Source organism: Xenopus laevis, chromosome 2S (assembly GCF_017654675.1).
Source record: "Xenopus laevis strain J_2021 chromosome 2S, Xenopus_laevis_v10.1, whole genome shotgun sequence".
Classification (NCBI taxonomy): domain Eukaryota; kingdom Metazoa; phylum Chordata; class Amphibia; order Anura; family Pipidae; genus Xenopus; species Xenopus laevis.
Genome location: NC_054374.1, coordinates 49,286,039 through 49,306,585, shown reverse-complemented (window position 1 = coordinate 49,306,585; position 20,547 = coordinate 49,286,039). Strand labels below are relative to the sequence as shown.

At 34.3% G+C, this 20,547-nt stretch overlaps 1 protein-coding gene across 3 annotated transcripts in view; it reads right to left on the bottom strand.

Annotated features, from left to right (window-relative positions):
• Positions 1–3,372: 3,372 nt before the first annotated feature.
• The window catches only part of med14.S (mediator complex subunit 14 S homeolog), a 51,669-nt gene continuing 34,494 nt past the window's right edge, over positions 3,373–20,547 (bottom strand). Inside the window, exons 21-31 of one of the 3 annotated variants that reach the window (XM_041583749.1) lie at positions 20,048–20,317; positions 18,699–18,845; positions 18,124–18,232; positions 16,655–16,780; positions 9,614–9,796; positions 8,331–8,566; positions 6,807–6,986; positions 6,583–6,690; positions 6,340–6,465; positions 5,328–5,517; positions 3,373–5,081 (exon numbers count right to left, since the gene is read on the bottom strand). In XM_041583749.1, coding sequence (XP_041439683.1) covers positions 5,008–5,081; positions 5,328–5,517; positions 6,340–6,465; positions 6,583–6,690; positions 6,807–6,986; positions 8,331–8,566; positions 9,614–9,796; positions 16,655–16,780; positions 18,124–18,232; positions 18,699–18,845; positions 20,048–20,317 — 1,749 coding nt within the window. In that variant the 3' untranslated portion in view covers positions 3,373–5,007. Of the gene's footprint in view, positions 5,082–5,327; positions 5,518–6,339; positions 6,466–6,582; positions 6,691–6,806; positions 6,987–7,998; positions 8,189–8,330; positions 8,567–9,613; positions 9,797–16,654; positions 16,781–18,123; positions 18,233–18,698; positions 18,846–20,047; positions 20,318–20,547 lie in introns of those variants that run through there. The other 2 variants (XM_041583750.1, XM_041583751.1) reach the window with 2 other exon arrangements.

The following is a 20,547-nucleotide window of genomic DNA, read 5'->3' as shown; positions in this document are numbered from 1 at the left end:
AGCGAATGTGAGTATCCATCCAGGCTCACAGAAGGAAAAAGACTGAAGGGGGTGGAGAGGGCCTTAAATCTTTGAAAAATTCATTCCTTCTGTCTGGGCTGTAATTCAGAGGGAATTAATCCATGAGTGTTTTTTTATGTTGATAGGGATGGCCAGGAAAAATACTCTCAAAACCAATACTAGTAACATAGTAAGTTCGGTTGAAAAAAGACACACATCCATCAAGTTCAACCTTTTAACTCTATTATAACCTGCCTAACTGCTAGTTAATCCAGAGGAAGGCAAAAAAAACCCATTTGATGGTTCTCCAATTTGCCTCAGAGGGTAAAAAAATTCCTTCCTGACTCCAAAATGGACCAGTCCCTGGATCAACTTGTACTATGACCCATCCATCCAGTTCTTTAAACTATCTTATGTATCAGCCCATACAACTGATTCAGGGACAGAATTCCACATTTTCACAGCTCTCACTTTAAAAAAACCCCTTCTGAATATTTAGCCAGAACATAATTTCTTCTAATTGGAATGGGTGCCCACATGTCAGATGGAAAGACCTACTGGTAAATAAAGCATTAGAGAGATTATTATATGATCCCCTTATATATATTTATACATAGTTATCATATCACCCCTTGAGCGCTAGTTCTCCCATGTGCAGAACCCAAATTTGGCCAGTCTTTCCTCATAGCTAAGATTTTCCATACCTTTTACCAGCCTAGTTGCTCTTCTCTACACCCTCTCTAATTCAATAATGTCCTGTTTGAGTGCTGGAGACAAAAACTGTATGGCATATTCTTTCGGGCTTTACCAGTGATCTTTACAGTGGAAGAATGACCCCCCTCCTCCTTTGAATCTATGCCCTTTTAATAAAGCTTTATTCGTCCGTGATGCTGCTAACTGGCATTGCTTGCTACAGCCAAGTTTATTATCTACAAGGGCTGCTAGGTCGTTTTTCATTATGGATTTGCCTAGTGCAGTCCCATTAAGGGATTAAGTGGTTTTCATACTTTTACATCCCAGGTGCATGACTTTATCAACATTGAATCTCAATTGCCCAGATTGCCAGTTTGTCAAAATCCTGTTGCAAAGATTTGTCTTACATGATCTATCCATCATAAAGCCATGCTGATTACTGCTAATAATGCACATTTGCCAAACTGTCTCCTTACCATTGACCCAAAAAAAGAACAATCTTACTTTGTCAGTCCACAAAATGTTGCACCATTTCTTTTTAGGCCAGTCAATGTGTTCTTTGGCAAGTTGTAACCTCTTCAGCACGTCTTTTTTTTTTTTTTTTTTTTAACAGAGCTTCATGCGGATAGCTTGGCTTCACATAGGTGTTGTCTAATTGGAACAGTACTCAGGTAACATTAGACCTTCTTTGATCTTCCTGGAGCTGATCATTGGCAAAGGCTTTGCCATTTTGGCTAATTTATCCATTAGAATGTTCATGTCTTTCAGGTTTTGGTTGCCATATTAAAACATTTGAGACCATTTTAGCTGAGCAGCCTGTCATTTTCTAGACTTCTTTACAGGTTTTCCCCCTCTCCAAACAACTATTTAAGCAAAGTATGCTGTTCTTCTATTTTACTCAGATTTTAAGAGAGAAATGCACTATAACCAGCATGCACATTTGCTGCCTTCCTTCCTTATAAGGGCCGTAATTGACAATTTTTTTCACATAATGAATGACCTCACTAATTGAATGCCACATTGCTATTATTTGGAACAAGCTATTTTGAAAACTGTAATTATTTTGAACAAGCCTTGGTTAATGATCCAATTACATGACTGTTGGTTTTCTATTACACCTATTAGTAAAATATTTGGCATTTAGAAATATAACTTCTACCAAAAACGTGATTGATCAGGTTATTGATATCAGACTGCGACTACTCTAAACACAACTTTATATTTTTTTATGGAATAAGAACATCAGATACTTTCCTGGCTATCTCTTTATGTCATTAAAACAATTATTACAAATCACTAGGAGGAGCCATGCTTGGGAACTCTGCCAGACCATGACATAGATTTGAGTTTTGTTTAAGATGTTATCTTATCCAAGCTACCGAGTACAATAGATAAAGCATTGGTTGCAGGTTTGGAAAATTGTTGGTCCTTTATTGCAGACTGAGTTTTTGGTTCTTTGTGCTCAACTTAACATGGATTTGCTAAACCTGGAATTCCCTCCCCCTTATCCCCCTCTTTATAAATCCAATTCTGTGTACAGAAACTTATTAAAATTTATCAACGATAGCGGACGGAGCAGTCTACCTTTGGAGATATATGTAGTTACTCTAAGTATTGAAGATAAGACTGCCTTTGTTTTATCTATGGATCTTCTGTAGAGCATAGAACGTTCATGTAATCTATCTATGAATGTGATTCTGTTGCGATGTTATAATGTAACATGCTTAAGAATTGGAATATGTTTTCAAATCAATAAAAATAAACATTTTAAAAAAAAAATTCCATCATTCCCTTTCACTGGACATAAGGAAATAAATATGCCATATTAATACCCCACCCTTTCTGCTTGCCTGCTTCCACACCCCATCCTGTCATGGTCAACAAGATGATTCTTATTTTCTAAAATAAGGGCTCATTTTTACTGCAACCAACCTTTGTGGTGGTGCAAAAATTTAGTTCAAATTGACACAATTCATTAAAGGGGTTGTTCACGCTGGGTTAACTTTTAGTATAATATAGAGATTGATATTCTGAGACAATTTCCAATTGCTTTTCATATTTTATTGTTTGTGGTTTTTGAGGTACATGTATTTAGCTTTTTATTTAGCAGCTCTCCAGTTTGCAATTTCAGCAATCTGATTGCTATGATTCCAAATTACCCTAGCAACCAGGCATTGATTTGAATAAGACAAATATGAATAGAAGAGGGCTTGAATAGAAGAGTAATCAAACAATAAATGTGTAGTCTTACAGAGCATGTTTTTTTAAATGGGTCAGTGACCCACATTTGAACGCTTGAGGCAGAGGAAGGCAGCAGATAATTAAACTATAAAAACAAAACTGAAGACCAATTGAAAAAGCTTAGAATTGGCCCTTCTAGAACAGTCTAAAAGTTAGTTTAAAGGTGATCCACCCCTTTAAAGGATAAGTATTTATATTAAAATCTACTACATCCAGTTTAGAACATGTTTGTTACAAGCCTCCAAATGTATTGTTGTATTGATTTAATATGTCCCTTGCATACATGTATTCATTGCATGCACAGGTGTGAAAGTAACAACATTTTTTTTGTAATTTTTGTTTCATGGAACGGAACATTGCAGTGGACACTCTTTCCAACCATCTTATGGTAGGGGAAAAATTCAGCAGTCAGATATGACAAAGTAAAGATAGGTTGGGAAGTCCTTTATTCACTTGCATGTCCTTTCCACAACGATGGAGTGATTACAATGGATTCCCGCTAGCATGTTCCAGTCCAGGAAACAAGAGCCATAATACATAGATATTTTAGGATTTTGTCTAATTTTTCAGCATGAGAGCCATTACAAGCAGAAAACCAAAGTAACAATGGAGTGGCTCAAAACAAAAAGATGAATGCATGCAATGGCCTAGTTATAGCCTTGATTTCAATCCAGCTAACAATCTGGGGCATTAGGAAATTGAAATGCATAAGCATATCTTGTACAAATAACAAAATCTAATATAAGGTTGTTTTTAGAGTAAGGGCATTTCTCTTCCCTGTTCTGCCCAGAGTACCCCAAAGCAAATTATATAAAATTAGCTGCCACACTGTTCTGTGAAAATCAATTACACTTGCATCACTTGTGCTAAAGTTGACAGAAATCTAATATCCTTAGGCTAATCTGTATCTGTAATGTTGATGTATTCTTCCTACCCAAAGTTGCCTAGGTAGTACCCACTTGTATTAATAATAAAAGATTAGCATATTTAATAAATCTTTTGGACTATTAAACTTTAACTGTAAACACTTGTTGCATCATATCTGAAAAGGGCACTATGGAGCCCAAAACATATTGTGTGATAAATAAAACTATTTTTAATTTTTAATCTGCTTTTAATGAACATGGAGAAAATCTGCCTACGGAAATAGGTACAAAAATTGCCAGGAGTGGATCTGCCAAGTATTGACTCGTGAAACGTGAATACCTGTACCTTGAAGCAAAAAAGTACTTCTGCAACTTCAGAGTTGCAAATTTAATGTTAAAAATTCCTACTAAATTAAAGGTTGTAACACACCAAAGATACGGTGTACCTCTGAAAAGAGCTTCTCTTTTGCATTGAACATTCAGGACAATCTTGATGGTGGCTTAAACTTTCACTCACAGAGGGCGAGATTTCTTCAGGAAAACCTCATGCAGCTTTCTCACAGTGTAATATCCATTTCATTGGTGCATGCAATACAGGCCTGAATTTACTAGTAATTTGGATTGCCATAGAAAGATTTTCATTTGGTTAGCAAAAATGGGATAGTAGTATCCCCCATTATATGGCCATAAAACACCATATCTTTACCTAGTTTATTAAATATTGCTTTTTAGGACATGTTCAACACATGCCTACAACACGTTCATGTTAGAATTTGAAGCAGTCATATTAAAATACAGTTTCATTATGAAGTTTGTCAGTTTTACAGTATTCAAAATGACAGATTATTCTTTAAAAAAAAAAAAAACTTACACCATTTACATAAACAAAACAGTTTGGCATTTTAATAATCCTTTTAGTATAAAACAGAATATTAAATCTGCTCCTTTGAAAATGGATATTTGCAAGTCTTCAAATTTGCTTGAAATGTGTTTGTAATAAAACACACTATACAACAAGAGAACTATACAAAAAAAATGTGTTTTTGAACAATTTATATATATATATATAATTTATATAGATGAAGTGCATCTGAAAAAATATCCACCAGCTTTTTCTTTTAAATAAAAATATCCAAAGGCAAATTGTCTCTTGTTCATCCATATTTATAGTCTGAAGAAAAAAACTTTGCAAACTGTAAAATAGTGTTCAGGAACGAGCGCCGGGTGGCAACGTCAGATTAGCCATTAAATCGCGTACAGCAGCAAATATTGTACATTCACCTACAAAAGAACAAATTAGAATGTTGGAACCACATTATTTGAACAAACAATTGCATCTCATTTCTCTTTGCCCAAAGAAAGCACTTATACAAAAATGGTTGTATTTAACAGTCTAATATTGCTTGCAGATTCCATCTTGCATAACCATTCACTTTTAAATCAAGGTTTAAAAAGGCAAAACTACACAGCCCAATAAACCTCAAATGGGTGGAATTCCTGAAATATGATTTGGAATAACCAACTTACCTGGCCGAGGTGGATTCATCTCAGCAAACCTTTTCAGAATGTTGCTAACTGTTATGGGAGCTGGTACCGAAGAGTTCTGCTGACGAGGAATTTCTGCCTGCTGGGTGGTCCCTGATGCCATATCATAAATAATAGGCACAATAATACTGACAGCATCGGTTGGTGCTGAATTCTTTTGAGTTAGCTGAAGCTATGGATAAAGTTAGAAGATGGAAATGTTAGAAAAATTCAGGCTTTGAAAGAATAGCTGGTTGGGATGTGATAACAGGCAGTAACAGGTAGCTTAAAGTATACTAAGGTTACTCAGAAGTTGCCTATAATTATATCCCTATAGATTGCCTACATCACCATGAAACACTAAAGTTGAATTACAGGTAAACAAAGCAATTCAATAAGAGAAAGACTATATAGAAGACAGAATTCGGCTTCTTGGATGAATGTTATCCTGTCATATGCTGCTGTTTGAGTTAAAGCCTACAAAGTTAACAAAGGAAGGTATTCTTTAGTATCAAACATTCTTTATAATCTCGTTCATCTATTACTCCCAGTATCTGAAAGGGAATGTTACAATTTCATTATTACAAAGAATTGTTAAAACAAGCAGCGTATCAGACTCTTTAATAGTTTGACAGTTTTGTGGTAAAAGAGAAATATATTTACTGTACGAGGTTAAAAAAGAAGACCTTTATCTGTGAGCAACATTCAGATGTAAAGAGTTGGGAAGTAAAACAAGCATTAAAAAAAGTTTCTGGGGTGACAATAAGAGCTGTGATTGGCTATTTGGTAGTCCCTATATCCACTGGCAGCCTATAGGAGGCTCATGCAAATTTGCATGAAAGTCTGTATTTCAAAAATAAGCATCTGCTTTGAGGCCACTGAGAGCAACATCCAAGGGGTAGGTGAGCAACATGTTGCTTGTGAGCCACTGTTTGGTGATCACTGGTAAAAAGGTAAGGGGGTATTTCTTGTGATGAAGGGAAACAGATTTAATTCTCGGATAGCAGATACTTACAAAAAACAACATTTTAGATTTCAGTACTACAGCAGGTGTTCCAGATGGAGCTATTGGGGGTGCACTGGGTGGGATGGTTAAGCAGAACTGTACATTCCATTTCAGTTGGGTTGTTTGATCTGGAAACTAAACAAGAAAAACAATATTAATGCATAATTATATTTCAATGGTTTAACCTTTTCAATTACACGTTACCATTTTTTTTTTCTATGCATCTAAAGTACTACCAGCAAACAAGCTTACCAGTTCTAGCTTCATTATATGTACACAGTCTCTGAGGATATGTGCAGGTGCTCCTAATAATTTGGTGAAGGCTATCAAAGTATTTGCCTTGAAAGGAGGTCCTGCAACCTACAAGTCAAAAGTCAATATTTATTTGGCAACACAAAATGAGGTAAAAAACCAAGAATCAACATTTGTATTTGTAAGAATTGCCAAGAAAAAAGAAACCTAAAAAAAAGACATACCCTGGTCTCAAAGAATCTCTCCAGAACCTGAAGTTCTTCTGGTTTCCACTGTCCAGCATTCTCAGGTGTAACTTTTAGTTGCAAAGTTTGGTTGGTAGTTGGGTTAAGAGCCACACGACACTTCAATACATCTGTCTTGAACATGATCACCCCTGGTTCATTGGAATTTATTAACTGCAGCTGACACCAAAAGAGAAAGCATGATTAGTTAAAATTAAAGTTATTACACATGTAGCGGTCTTAGATACAGGAGAATAAAAGAGAAACAGGTGACAAACAAAGTTTCAATGTCTCCGTGAGATACGGATGTTTGAAGGGGACCCGTCACCCTAAGAAATAATTCTAAATCCTATTGTGTTAGTTGTGCTAAATAAACTTTACTTACACTGTATAAATTATTTAAATCTTGATTCTTTTGGAATCCACAATTAAAGCATGCAGACAGGCGGCATTTTGTGTACGGCTTTGCATTGTCCCAAACCCTATTGTACGCAGATGAGATATTTTTCAAGGGCTCTTATACACAAGTGTTTTTTGTGTAGTTCACCTGTATGTGTTCGACCGCAGCACTTTGCGTTCCATGTGTTCGATGTTTACAGGAGCCTGTGTGAGTATGGGTCCATTGAAAAGAATAGAATGGTTTCTTGCTGCACTCCCCTTCACTCAAATGCATAAGGAAAACAGGTATGGATATTTTAATTTAAAATAAAAAAGGGGGGGTTTAAATTGAAAAGAACTTTTATTTTACAGGAATGGGAAGTGTTATCCAGAATGCTCGGGACCTGGGGTTTTCAGGATAATGGATCTTTCTGTAATTTGGGTCTCCATAATAAGAATCTACTAGAGAACTAAGTAAACATAAACCAATTAAGCTGGCTTAGCTTTCATTTAGGATTAATTATACCTTAGGCTGGATCAAGTACAAAGTAATGTTTTATTATTACACAGAAAAAGGGAAATCATTTTTAAAATTGTGAATTATAATGGAGTTTATGGGAGACAGCCTTACCATTATTTGGTACTTTCTGGATAACTGGTTTCCGGATAACAGATCCCATACCTATTTCTGGGTGACTGGTCCCCTTTAAATCAGGGGCTGTCTAAAGGCAACAATAGACATTACAATTAAGATTGTTCATTTTCATTACTGTTGAATTGTCAGATATACAGGTAAAAACAATAGAATTCTACCTGTATCTGACGATTCAGCATGAACAGAGGCTGATGTTTAGGTGCCTTCAAAGGCGCCCGATCAAAATTTTTCGGCCAGCCCGATATCCATGTCTTCTGCCGATATCGGCCGGCTTGTCTACCGATATAGATACACCGAATTTTGTATATTATTGGTGCATCTATGACCACCTTTACTCTCCTGGTTCAAGCTAAATTTGTCAGAGAAAAAAAAAACTACAGATATATACAAATGAGCAGCTAAGGTTTAAGTATTAAGCAACACCAATGACAGTCTTAAACAGTACATTAAAACAAAACATCAAGCTTTAGACACATATAGGATTCATGTACCGTTTCCTGCTGAATGATCCTCTGCAGGTGCCGTCTCATGTTAACAGATCCCAAGAACCTTTCCAGAGGGGAACACAGGTAGCTGCCTGCCAGTGCCGGGGCTAAACCAGGTGTAGGAGAAGGCAGCAAAAGCACATGCAAGGCACTGTGAGTGAGTATTGTAGGGATTGATGCGGCCCACGATCTCTGAGGTAGCTTACGTGGAGGAGGCATATTTGTGGGCATTGACTGATTACCTGGAAAGAAGGGGGAAAAAGCATTCACTGACCATGAATTGTGTTACAAAACAACAAAATTAGTAAAATACGGTTACAACGGATTCGTATTTAAGTTAAGAGAAAACGTTTACTGGGCACAGCACCATACAGAGGCGCTGTGTCAATGAGGCAAGTTGAGAAACGCCTCAGGCAGCAGTGCCCTACTGGTTACCAGGGGACGCAAAATGCTGCAATCCACCGACTGAAGAACTGCTATAACTTTGACCTAACATGCATTTAGAGGTTGACCATCACTGTGTTCATGAAAAATACAATCACAGAGTCCAAAAATACGTGCCATCAGTTTCTACAGCCATGCATAGGAAATATTTTGACTAACAAATGTTGGGGTAGCGTATAGGAAAAAAGTAGCATAATGTCCAATCAATTCACAATTTCAGCCATTTTTCCTTTGCTCACAGCTTCAATTTCACTATAATGCACTTTGTTGGGGGAAAAAACATTTAAAAAGTCACTATCCAGCAATGTAATTTCCTTAAAAGAAAAAGTAAACCTCAAAATAAAAATGCATTGTAAAATTGATTAGGGTTTTGCAATTTTCAATGATTATTGTTTTCAGTTTCAGAGCTATTTACATTTTTTTATTAACTGCCAGTATAATTTTTGTAAGCACTGTGCACAGGTTAGTTCCTGTAACCTTTAAATTAAAACAAAATTGTTCTAATGTTGCTCTCTTCAGGAAAGAGGTCAGAAGCCTCAGATGTTGTTTCCCATCTCTTCCTGAGTAGAGTAACAACAGAACATGTCTCAGTTTTCCTTCTGAAGGCATATCTCTTTGACTGTACAGTTGCAGTAACTGACCTGTCAAAATGCTTAGAAAAGCACCCTGAGCAATTACTTTTTTTTACGGTTTACTTATCCTTTAAAAAAGTGCTTCTGTATGCAAGTCTGGACCTGCAGAAAAACATTTAAGTACATTTACTGCATATGATTCAATGAGTAAAAGACAAAGGAACTATGAACAACTGTGATTTTTGAACAAAGCACAATTGGAACTAAACATACTTGTTCCAGCACGAGGGGAGTGAGACGCGTCAGGGACAGGAGAATGAAGAGATGGATTTGCTGGTGACATTCCAGGCATACGAGCTGCTGGAGAGGGACCAGATACTTGAGGGGACCCTGGCCAATTTCCTGCACGCTGGCTGGGTGACATCATGGTGTACGGAGAACTAGGGTCTAGTGCACCTGTGCAAGTTGCAAAATTAGATTTTACTACACCAGCCCTTACTAGAAATAAGCACATAGTGCTTCTCAATAACAAACCCGTGCTCAGTTATATGGCAATATTAAACTAAGCCAATGATGTGAAAGCCTGAAAAGCAGAAGTATCTCATTTTCTATGGTTAACTACACTAGGTTTTTAATGTATTGGGATGACTAAAATTAAAATGAGTGTTTACTATTCTGGGAAGAATACTGAAAATGGTCAGTCAGTGCTATACTTCAGTTCCAAAAGCATATTATTTGTGTCTCACCCCCAAGCGCTGCTTAACTTTGTACAGATAATTCTTAGCTACAGTCACTAAGGTTTTAAAGGAATTGTTCAGTACAAAAATAAAAACCTGGTAAATAGATAGGCTGTGCAAAATAAATGTTTCAAATAGTTAGTTATGCAAAAATGTAATGTATAAAGGCTGTAGAGACTGGATGTCTAACAAAATAGCAAGAACACTTCCTGCTTTTCAGCTCTCTTGGTTTCCACTGATTGGTTACCAGGCAGTAATCAATCAGAGACATGAGGGGAAGCCACAAGGGTCTTAACTGTTGTTTTTTAAATCTGAGCTGCATGCCAAGGATCAATTGCAAACTCACTGAACAGTTATGGCGCATGTGGCCCTCCTCTAAGCCGCAGACTAACTCACAGTTAGAGAGCTGAAAAGCAGGAAGATGTGTTCTGTTAGGCAAACTCACTGAACAGTTATGTCCCATGTGGCCCCCCTTTAAGCCGCTGACTAACTCAGAGTTAGAGAGCTGAAAAGCTGGAAGATGAGTTCTGTTAGGCATCAAGTCACTCCAGCCTTTATAGATTACAGGTTTAGGTAACTAACTATATCATCTGGTTTTTGTCACAACCAGGGTTGCCACTTCGCCTGTATCTGGCTGGCCTAACCAGGAAATGAACAGCTAAGGCTACATTTATCAGCAATTGACTTGCTGGTAAATTTGTAATACCCTATAAATCCGACTCTTCACTGGCCCTCACCATGCCCAATTATCCGATCATCTTCTGGCAGTAAAATGCTGACACTGGCACTTTCACATGGTTCCTATTGAAGCCAATGGAAGCCAGTCACATGTATTTCAGAAAACAATACCACTAGCAGAGAACCCTCTGCATCTGATATTAGCCTAATACATGCATTTGTACACACACACGTTTCTTTGATAACACCCATGGCTATGGTGTGCCAAGTATCTGCTAGAGTATAGCTACATTGAAGAGGATGTCCACCCAACAAGTTATTTTACATCAATATTAATTTTCTACCATTTCACAAGTAAAAAAGGAAGCTGAAAAGGTTTCTTTTCTAGCTGTTGCAATTCCCAACCCCGCTAAATGAACTACTAACAGTTCTTGGTGCTACGATTAACAGTACTGAGCTAAGCTATAGATGATACAAATTACTGTGAAAAATAAAGCTTAAAAAAGGCTAGGCTTCTCCAAATATCTGCCAACATATCCACGTAACACTAGCCTCCAACTATTCTCCCTCCCTGTATCAAAGTAGCTTGAAGCCAGAGCAAGAAGAACGTTCATGGTTCAGGCAAACACGTTGAGAGATATTTAGCAGAGACACAGCATGGACAATGTGCTTGGAGTGTGATTGGAGAAGGAAGGGTCATAAGAGAGGTTAGTTGAGGTAACAGACATGTTGGTGGGACAGTCTGAACAGTGTGTAGGGGTAAGGATGGCTGGAGAACAGTGACATGGGGTTGGAGGTGGGTTTTGTCCCAGAGTAGAGCATATAGCAGCATTTTAAGCAAGATTAAAGAGTTCTATCAATCATATCACTGAAGAAACTAAAGACATGTTAAAATAAGGCCTATAAAACACCTTTCTAACTGTTTAGGCAGACTCATAAGAAATTCAAGGGCTATAGCCTTCTTTCATCAGTTCCATTGCCTCACTGAAATGGAGCAGACCTGGTGTGTAACCTGCCTAATAGTAATAGTTCTAATGTCCATGTCTACAGAGCTTATCCATGTTAATGTCACTGCAGGGGTCTACAGACCTATATTGCTAAAGGTCAAGCAATGGTAAGATACTAAAAATTCACTTTACAACACTGAAACTTAACATCACTTCTTAAGTATAGTATTCTTTCCAAATCATAAGTATAGTATTCTTTCCAAATCATAAGTATAGTATTCTTTCCAAATCATAAGTATAGTATTCTTTCCAAATCATAAGTATAGTATTCTTTCCAAATCATAAGTATAGTATTCTTTCCAAATCATAAGTATAGTATTCTTTCCAAATCATAAGTATAGTATTCTTTCCAAATCATAAGTATAGTATTCTTTCCAAATCATAAGTATAGTATTCTTTCCAAATCATAAGTATAGTATTCTTTCCAAATCATAAGTATAGTATTCTTTCCAAATCATAAGTATAGTATTCTTTCCAAATCATAAGTATAGTATTCTTTCCAAATCATAAGTATAGTATTCTTTCCAAATCATAAGTATAGTATTCTTTCCAAATCATAAGTATAGTATTCTTTCCAAATCATAAGTATAGTATTCTTTCCAAATCATAAGTATAGTATTCTTTCCAAATCATAAGTATAGTATTCTTTCCAAATCATAAGTATAGTATTCTTTCCAAATCATAAGTATAGTATTCTTTCCAAATCATAAGTATAGTATTCTTTCCAAATCATAAGTATAGTATTCTTTCCAAATCATAAGTATAGTATTCTTTCCAAATCATAAGTATAGTATTCTTTCCAAATCATAAGTATAGTATTCTTTCCAAATCATAAGTATAGTATTCTTTCCAAATCATAAGTATAGTATTCTTTCCAAATCATAAGTATAGTATTCTTTCCAAATCATAAGTATAGTATTCTTTCCAAATCATAAGTATAGTATTCTTTCCAAATCATAAGTATAGTATTCTTTCCAAATCATAAGTATAGTATTCTTTCCAAATCATAAGTATAGTATTCTTTCCAAATCATAAGTATAGTATTCTTTCCAAATCATAAGTATAGTATTCTTTCCAAATCATAAGTATAGTATTCTTTCCAAATCATAAGTATAGTATTCTTTCCAAATCATAAGTATAGTATTCTTTCCAAATCATAAGTATAGTATTCTTTCCAAATCATAAGTATAGTATTCTTTCCAAATCATAAGTATAGTATTCTTTCCAAATCATAAGTATAGTATTCTTTCCAAATCATAAGTATAGTATTCTTTCCAAATCATAAGTATAGTATTCTTTCCAAATCATAAGTATAGTATTCTTTCCAAATCATAAGTATAGTATTCTTTCCAAATCATAAGTATAGTATTCTTTCCAAATCATAAGTATAGTATTCTTTCCAAATCATAAGTATAGTATTCTTTCCAAATCATAAGTATAGTATTCTTTCCAAATCATAAGTATAGTATTCTTTCCAAATCATAAGTATAGTATTCTTTCCAAATCATAAGTATAGTATTCTTTCCAAATCATAAGTATAGTATTCTTTCCAAATCATAAGTATAGTATTCTTTCCAAATCATAAGTATAGTATTCTTTCCAAATCATAAGTATAGTATTCTTTCCAAATCATAAGTATAGTATTCTTTCCAAATCATAAGTATAGTATTCTTTCCAAATCATAAGTATAGTATTCTTTCCAAATCATAAGTATAGTATTCTTTCCAAATCATAAGTATAGTATTCTTTCCAAATCATAAGTATAGTATTCTTTCCAAATCATAAGTATAGTATTCTTTCCAAATCATAAGTATAGTATTCTTTCCAAATCATAAGTATAGTATTCTTTCCAAATCATAAGTATAGTATTCTTTCCAAATCATAAGTATAGTATTCTTTCCAAATCATAAGTATAGTATTCTTTCCAAATCATAAGTATAGTATTCTTTCCAAATCATAAGTATAGTATTCTTTCCAAATCATAAGTATAGTATTCTTTCCAAATCATAAGTATAGTATTCTTTCCAAATCATAAGTATAGTATTCTTTCCAAATCATAAGTATAGTATTCTTTCCAAATCATAAGTATAGTATTCTTTCCAAATCATAAGTATAGTATTCTTTCCAAATCATAAGTATAGTATTCTTTCCAAATCATAAGTATAGTATTCTTTCCAAATCATAAGTATAGTATTCTTTCCAAATCATAAGTATAGTATTCTTTCCAAATCATAAGTATAGTATTCTTTCCAAATCATAAGTATAGTATTCTTTCCAAATCATAAGTATAGTATTCTTTCCAAATCATAAGTATAGTATTCTTTCCAAATCATAAGTATAGTATTCTTTCCAAATCATAAGTATAGTATTCTTTCCAAATCATAAGTATAGTATTCTTTCCAAATCATAAGTATAGTATTCTTTCCAAATCATAAGTATAGTATTCTTTCCAAATCATAAGTATAGTATTCTTTCCAAATCATAAGTATAGTATTCTTTCCAAATCATAAGTATAGTATTCTTTCCAAATCATAAGTATAGTATTCTTTCCAAATCATAAGTATAGTATTCTTTCCAAATCATAAGTATAGTATTCTTTCCAAATCATAAGTATAGTATTCTTTCCAAATCATAAGTATAGTATTCTTTCCAAATCATAAGTATAGTATTCTTTCCAAATCATAAGTATAGTATTCTTTCCAAATCATAAGTATAGTATTCTTTCCAAATCATAAGTATAGTATTCTTTCCAAATCATAAGTATAGTATTCTTTCCAAATCATAAGTATAGTATTCTTTCCAAATCATAAGTATAGTATTCTTTCCAAATCATAAGTATAGTATTCTTTCCAAATCATAAGTATAGTATTCTTTCCAAATCATAAGTATAGTATTCTTTCCAAATCATAAGTATAGTATTCTTTCCAAATCATAAGTATAGTATTCTTTCCAAATCATAAGTATAGTATTCTTTCCAAATCATAAGTATAGTATTCTTTCCAAATCATAAGTATAGTATTCTTTCCAAATCATAAGTATAGTATTCTTTCCAAATCATAAGTATAGTATTCTTTCCAAATCATAAGTATAGTATTCTTTCCAAATCATAAGTATAGTATTCTTTCCAAATCATAAGTATAGTATTCTTTCCAAATCATAAGTATAGTATTCTTTCCAAATCATAAGTATAGTATTCTTTCCAAATCATAAGTATAGTATTCTTTCCAAATCATAAGTATAGTATTCTTTCCAAATCATAAGTATAGTATTCTTTCCAAATCATAAGTATAGTATTCTTTCCAAATCATAAGTATAGTATTCTTTCCAAATCATAAGTATAGTATTCTTTCCAAATCATAAGTATAGTATTCTTTCCAAATCATAAGTATAGTATTCTTTCCAAATCATAAGTATAGTATTCTTTCCAAATCATAAGTATAGTATTCTTTCCAAATCATAAGTATAGTATTCTTTCCAAATCATAAGTATAGTATTCTTTCCAAATCATAAGTATAGTATTCTTTCCAAATCATAAGTATAGTATTCTTTCCAAATCATAAGTATAGTATTCTTTCCAAATCATAAGTATAGTATTCTTTCCAAATCATAAGTATAGTATTCTTTCCAAATCATAAGTATAGTATTCTTTCCAAATCATAAGTATAGTATTCTTTCCAAATCATAAGTATAGTATTCTTTCCAAATCATAAGTATAGTATTCTTTCCAAATCATAAGTATAGTATTCTTTCCAAATCATAAGTATAGTATTCTTTCCAATCATAAGTATAGTATTCTTTCCAAATCATAAGTATAGTATTCTTTCCAAATCATAAGTATAGTATTCTTTCCAAATCATAAGTATAGTATTCTTTCCAAATCATAAGTATAGTATTCTTTCCAAATCATAAGTATAGTATTCTTTCCAAATCATAAGTATAGTATTCTTTCCAAATCATAAGTATAGTATTCTTTCCAAATCATTAGTATAGTATTCTTTCCAAATCATTAGTATAGTATTCTTTCCAAATCATTAGTATAGTATTCTTTCCAAATCATTAGTATAGTATTCTTTCCAAATCATTAGTATAGTATTCTTTCCAAATCATTAGTATAGTATTCTTTCCAAATCATTAGTATAGTATTCTTTCCAAATCATTAGTATAGTATTCTTTCCAAATCATTAGTATAGTATTCTTTCCAAATCATTAGTATAGTATTCTTTCCAAATCATTAGTATAGTATTCTTTCCAAATCATTAGTATAGTATTCTTTCCAAATCATTAGTATAGTATTCTTTCCAAATCATTAGTATAGTATTCTTTCCAAATCATTAGTATAGTATTCTTTCCAAATCATTAGTATAGTATTCTTTCCAAATCATTAGTATAGTATTCTTTCCAAATCATTAGTATAGTATTCTTTCCAAATCATTAGTATAGTATTCTTTCCAAATCATTAGTATAGTATTCTTTCCAAATCATTAGTATAGTATTCTTTCCAAATCATTAGTATAGTATTCTTTCCAAATCATTAGTATAGTATTCTTTCCAAATCATTAGTATAGTATTCTTTCCAAATCATTAGTATAGTATTCTTTCCAAATCATTAGTATTCTCTCTCTCTCTCTCTCTCTCTCTCTCTCTCTCTCTCTCTCTCTCTCTCTCTCTCTCTCTCTCTCTCTCTCTCTCTATCTATCTATCTATATATATCTACATATCTATATATATATCTACCTATTTAAATGCTCCCAGTGTGCACTCATTCTCCCTTGGACCACTCAAGTAAGGACTAAATTCTGGTCAGAAAATTACATATAGTAAAGATGTTTACACACAAAGACAAAAAAAATCCTTTGAGTTTATAAACATTTTATAGTTTTCATAAGACTTACCATGTGGACTTGCAAAGTTAGAGTTTGGAACCATTGAAATTCCAAGAGACGACGGAGAAGGAGTAGGGCCAAAGGATGCAGGAGAAGGCGCTCTGAGTGCCCCACTAGGTGAACTTTGCAGATTCCCTAATTAAATTAAAATGTAAATATTTGTATAAAGCAATTTGTGAGGAACTGTACATTAAAAGGGTTGTTCATCTCTGCAATCGGTTTTCATTTTTTATTATTTGTGGCTTTTGCATTATTTAGCAGCTCTCCAGTTTGCAATTTTAGTAATCTTTTTGCTAGGGTCCAAATTACCCTAGAAACCATGCAATAATAAGCGACTGAATAGATGGCAGCCTGAATAGAAAAAGGAGTAGTGATAAGTAGAATTACAATACATCCTTGACAGAAACAATACTTGCGGCACTATGTCTGGTCTCTGTAGGATTCATTTAGTAGTAAATTTGCACCTGGGCAGTAAGCCATAACCAGTTAAATTTTTTGCTTTTTATAGTTTAACCAGCAGCAGACTAAACTAATTGGTTGCTGCACAAGGGCAAATTTGCCCGGTGTTGGTATATGAGCCCATGAGATGCAATAAATTGCAGATACATTAATTATTAGAATGCAAAAGTAAGCCTGTGTATATACCACAGGTATCCATTACCTGGAAACCTGTTATCCAGAAAGCTCCAAATTACAGAAAGGCCGTCTCCCATATACTCAATTTTATACAAAAAGATTTTTAAAAATGATTTCCTTTTTCTCTGTAATAATAAAACAGTAACGTGTACTTGATCCAAACAAAGATATAACTACTCCTTATTGGAGGCAAAACCAGTCTATTGGGTTTAATTAATGTTTAAATGATTTTATATTTGATGAAGATCCAAATTATGGAAAGATCCATTATCTGGAAAACCCCAGGTCCCAAGCATTCTGGATAACAGGCCCCGTAGCTGTATTACAGGATCTAGCCAATAATACAGAATGCTACATAAAGATCAAAACATATTTACACTCCCTATTCATGGCATATCTTGGGGCCAGATCTTTTATTGAATATGGCTACTATGTATGAGAATACAAACAGTAAATTTTTTATTTAAATATAGGCAGTAAATGTACTTATGGGCACAAATTACACTTGAAAATGGTCCAACTCTGCATAATTTTATTGAAAAACACATTTTAGTAAAATACTCTTGTTAAGCAACAGTATATATTGTTGGTTTTAGCTGTTAAGCTAACCCTGTGAAATAGTTTATCAGACCAGCACAGTAATGCACAGTACAATAATTAATATGGTTTTTGAAAAGACACATTTGCACTTGTTAATTTTTAAACTAAGGCTGGGAATTCCCCCTAAGCTCCCACAAACTTAACACAGGCACTGCAAGAATTTTAAAAATATATTGGGACAGCAACCAAAATAATTAACAAAAAATAAATATAAATTGGGTGTCGTAAAATAATTTTCTTACCTGGAGACTGAGAGTGCAACATAGATGGAGATGGTGTAACTGTATTGTGGTATGAAGAAGGTGGCGAAGTTAGCGGATAAGCCCCTGATGCTCCCATTTGCTTTGTAAACTGAGTAAATAACAGTCAAAATGTTAAATAATATGTGCACAGTGATTAAATATAAATGTGGTATATCACACCTGAAAAAAGAGAATCTCTCATAACCAGCAGAAGATTAGATAGTGGGCTCTGTCAATTACATGACTTTAAAAACAGGTTATATATCATGCAATGTTCATGTAACCGACTAAAAACGGTAAAAAAAAAAAAAAATGGTAAAAGTTTTTTTGCTACAAGTGATGTAATGATTACTATTCTACCACCAAGTAATTTATTGTAACCTTTTATGTAAAGTAGAAGAATCCAGAGGAGCACCAAGGCCACAGGCCAAGTGCTTTTATAGAGGTTATGGAGCTCCTTGTACTTCAAAGTAAGAGTATGTTTAAAAATATTATATTTTATAAAAATCAATATCAGCAGTCCTGTCACACAAGGGACATCACTATGCAACAATGTACAGTAGAGTGGGGTATACCTGCTGTGTTTGCTGCCCTTGCGGTTGCAACTGGGATAACAAGGAGTCCATCATATCACCTCCAATAGGAGATGGAGGATTGTCATCTTCATTGACTGATCGACGACGTGCATCCTGATTACTATCAACAAACATATTTAGGAAAGTCTGTGGACAGAAAGATGATAATGGTCACTGCCAGTTCTATGGGACATTAAAACTCTTGTATTAGATGTAATAGCTGGGTAATGTAAGGAAAGAAGATGCAGCACTGAAAAGGCATAGCCAACATGCAAGATTTAATTATCAGCTCACACTTAGGGACAAATTTATCATAGCACGACCTTATGAAGAAAACAAAAAAAAAAAAAAGTGGCCGTGGGTGTGGGGTGATATGACAGAAAACTTGTCCAACTTTCTTTAGATGTAACAAAAAAATTTTTTTTCAAAAGTCCCATACCAGCAAGAATGTCACTGTCCTATTCATTTTCAATGAGGTTAACAATCTCAAATATTTTAATAGACTGGGAAAATAAAGTGGTAAGAGAATTTATTTATTACTTTGTTAATAGTAATGTGCAGGCCGGCCCAATAACCGCGGGACCCCGTGGGTTTACACCCAGGAGGGTCGGGTTCACGCCGACCTCGCACCCCCATTTCCAGGTGGCGGGTCCAGGTCAAGCACTTCTTCCTGCTCTCCCCGCCCGCAACCTTACACTGCCAGCTTCCAGTTTTATAGCGGCACACCTGCTCGCCCCATTTGTGACATCATCTGTGGGGCAGGTCGTCGCGGGTCTTGAAAAGGAAGTTGGGCGTGGGTGGAGGGAGGGTTTGGGTAAAACACGACACGCACATTACTATTTGTTAACCAAAGTAAAGAGGTTGTTTACCTTTAAATGTACTTTTAGCATGACAGACATTGATATTCTGAGACAATCTGCAATTGTTTTGCATTTTGCTTTTTTACCCGTTATTTAGTTTTTTCATTAACAGCTCTCCAGTTCATAATTTCAACAGCTATCAGATTGCTAGGGATTTGTCTACCTTTGCATCAGGTAGTGATTTGAATGAGTCTAGAATAAGAATATAGGATAGGAACTAAAGTAATAATAATTATAAAAATGAGCAATAATTTTTGGCTGCTGGGTTAAGTGACCCCAATCTGATGGGGGAAGGCCAATAATAAAACTATATTTAAAAAAAATGAACACCAATCGCAAAGTTGCTAGGAACATCCTATTACATTGTAAAAGTGAACTTAAAGGTAAACCACACCTTTAAAGTGTTTTAAAGGTACACTTCTACAAGAATATGCTGGTCACCTATATATTTGAATAAATGTTATTACTGTATAACAATTTGCACAATACCTTCAGTCCAGGAGCAGGATAAAAACCCTCAACTATTTTGCTGTTGTCAAAGAGACTATAGGCTCCATCGCGTATGGCTACAACACCCCGACTTCTACAATAAATATCTATGCAATACATGTTTCGGAATGCCAGCCGGATGTGTGTGGGAGATTGAGGAAGGATGGAAAAGCACTGATATGCTGTGTTTATTCGCTGAGTGAGTCCCAGCATTGGCACAGTTGGAAGTTTGTTGATAGAAGTCAAAGGAGCTTGAGTGTCATATAATACCTAGAGGAGAAAAACAATGTAGTATCAACCTATAAAAGGTGTTCGAAAAGTGTTAGAACTACATTCACAGCCTCCTCTAGCATTAAGATCAAGAGGTCTTTCAAATTTGCTACAAAATGCAATACTTTGAATCACTGCATAATCAGTAGTTCCAGGAAGAAGATTTATACAGGCATGGGATCCCTTATCCAGAATGCTTGGGACCTGAGGTTTTACCAGATAACAGATCT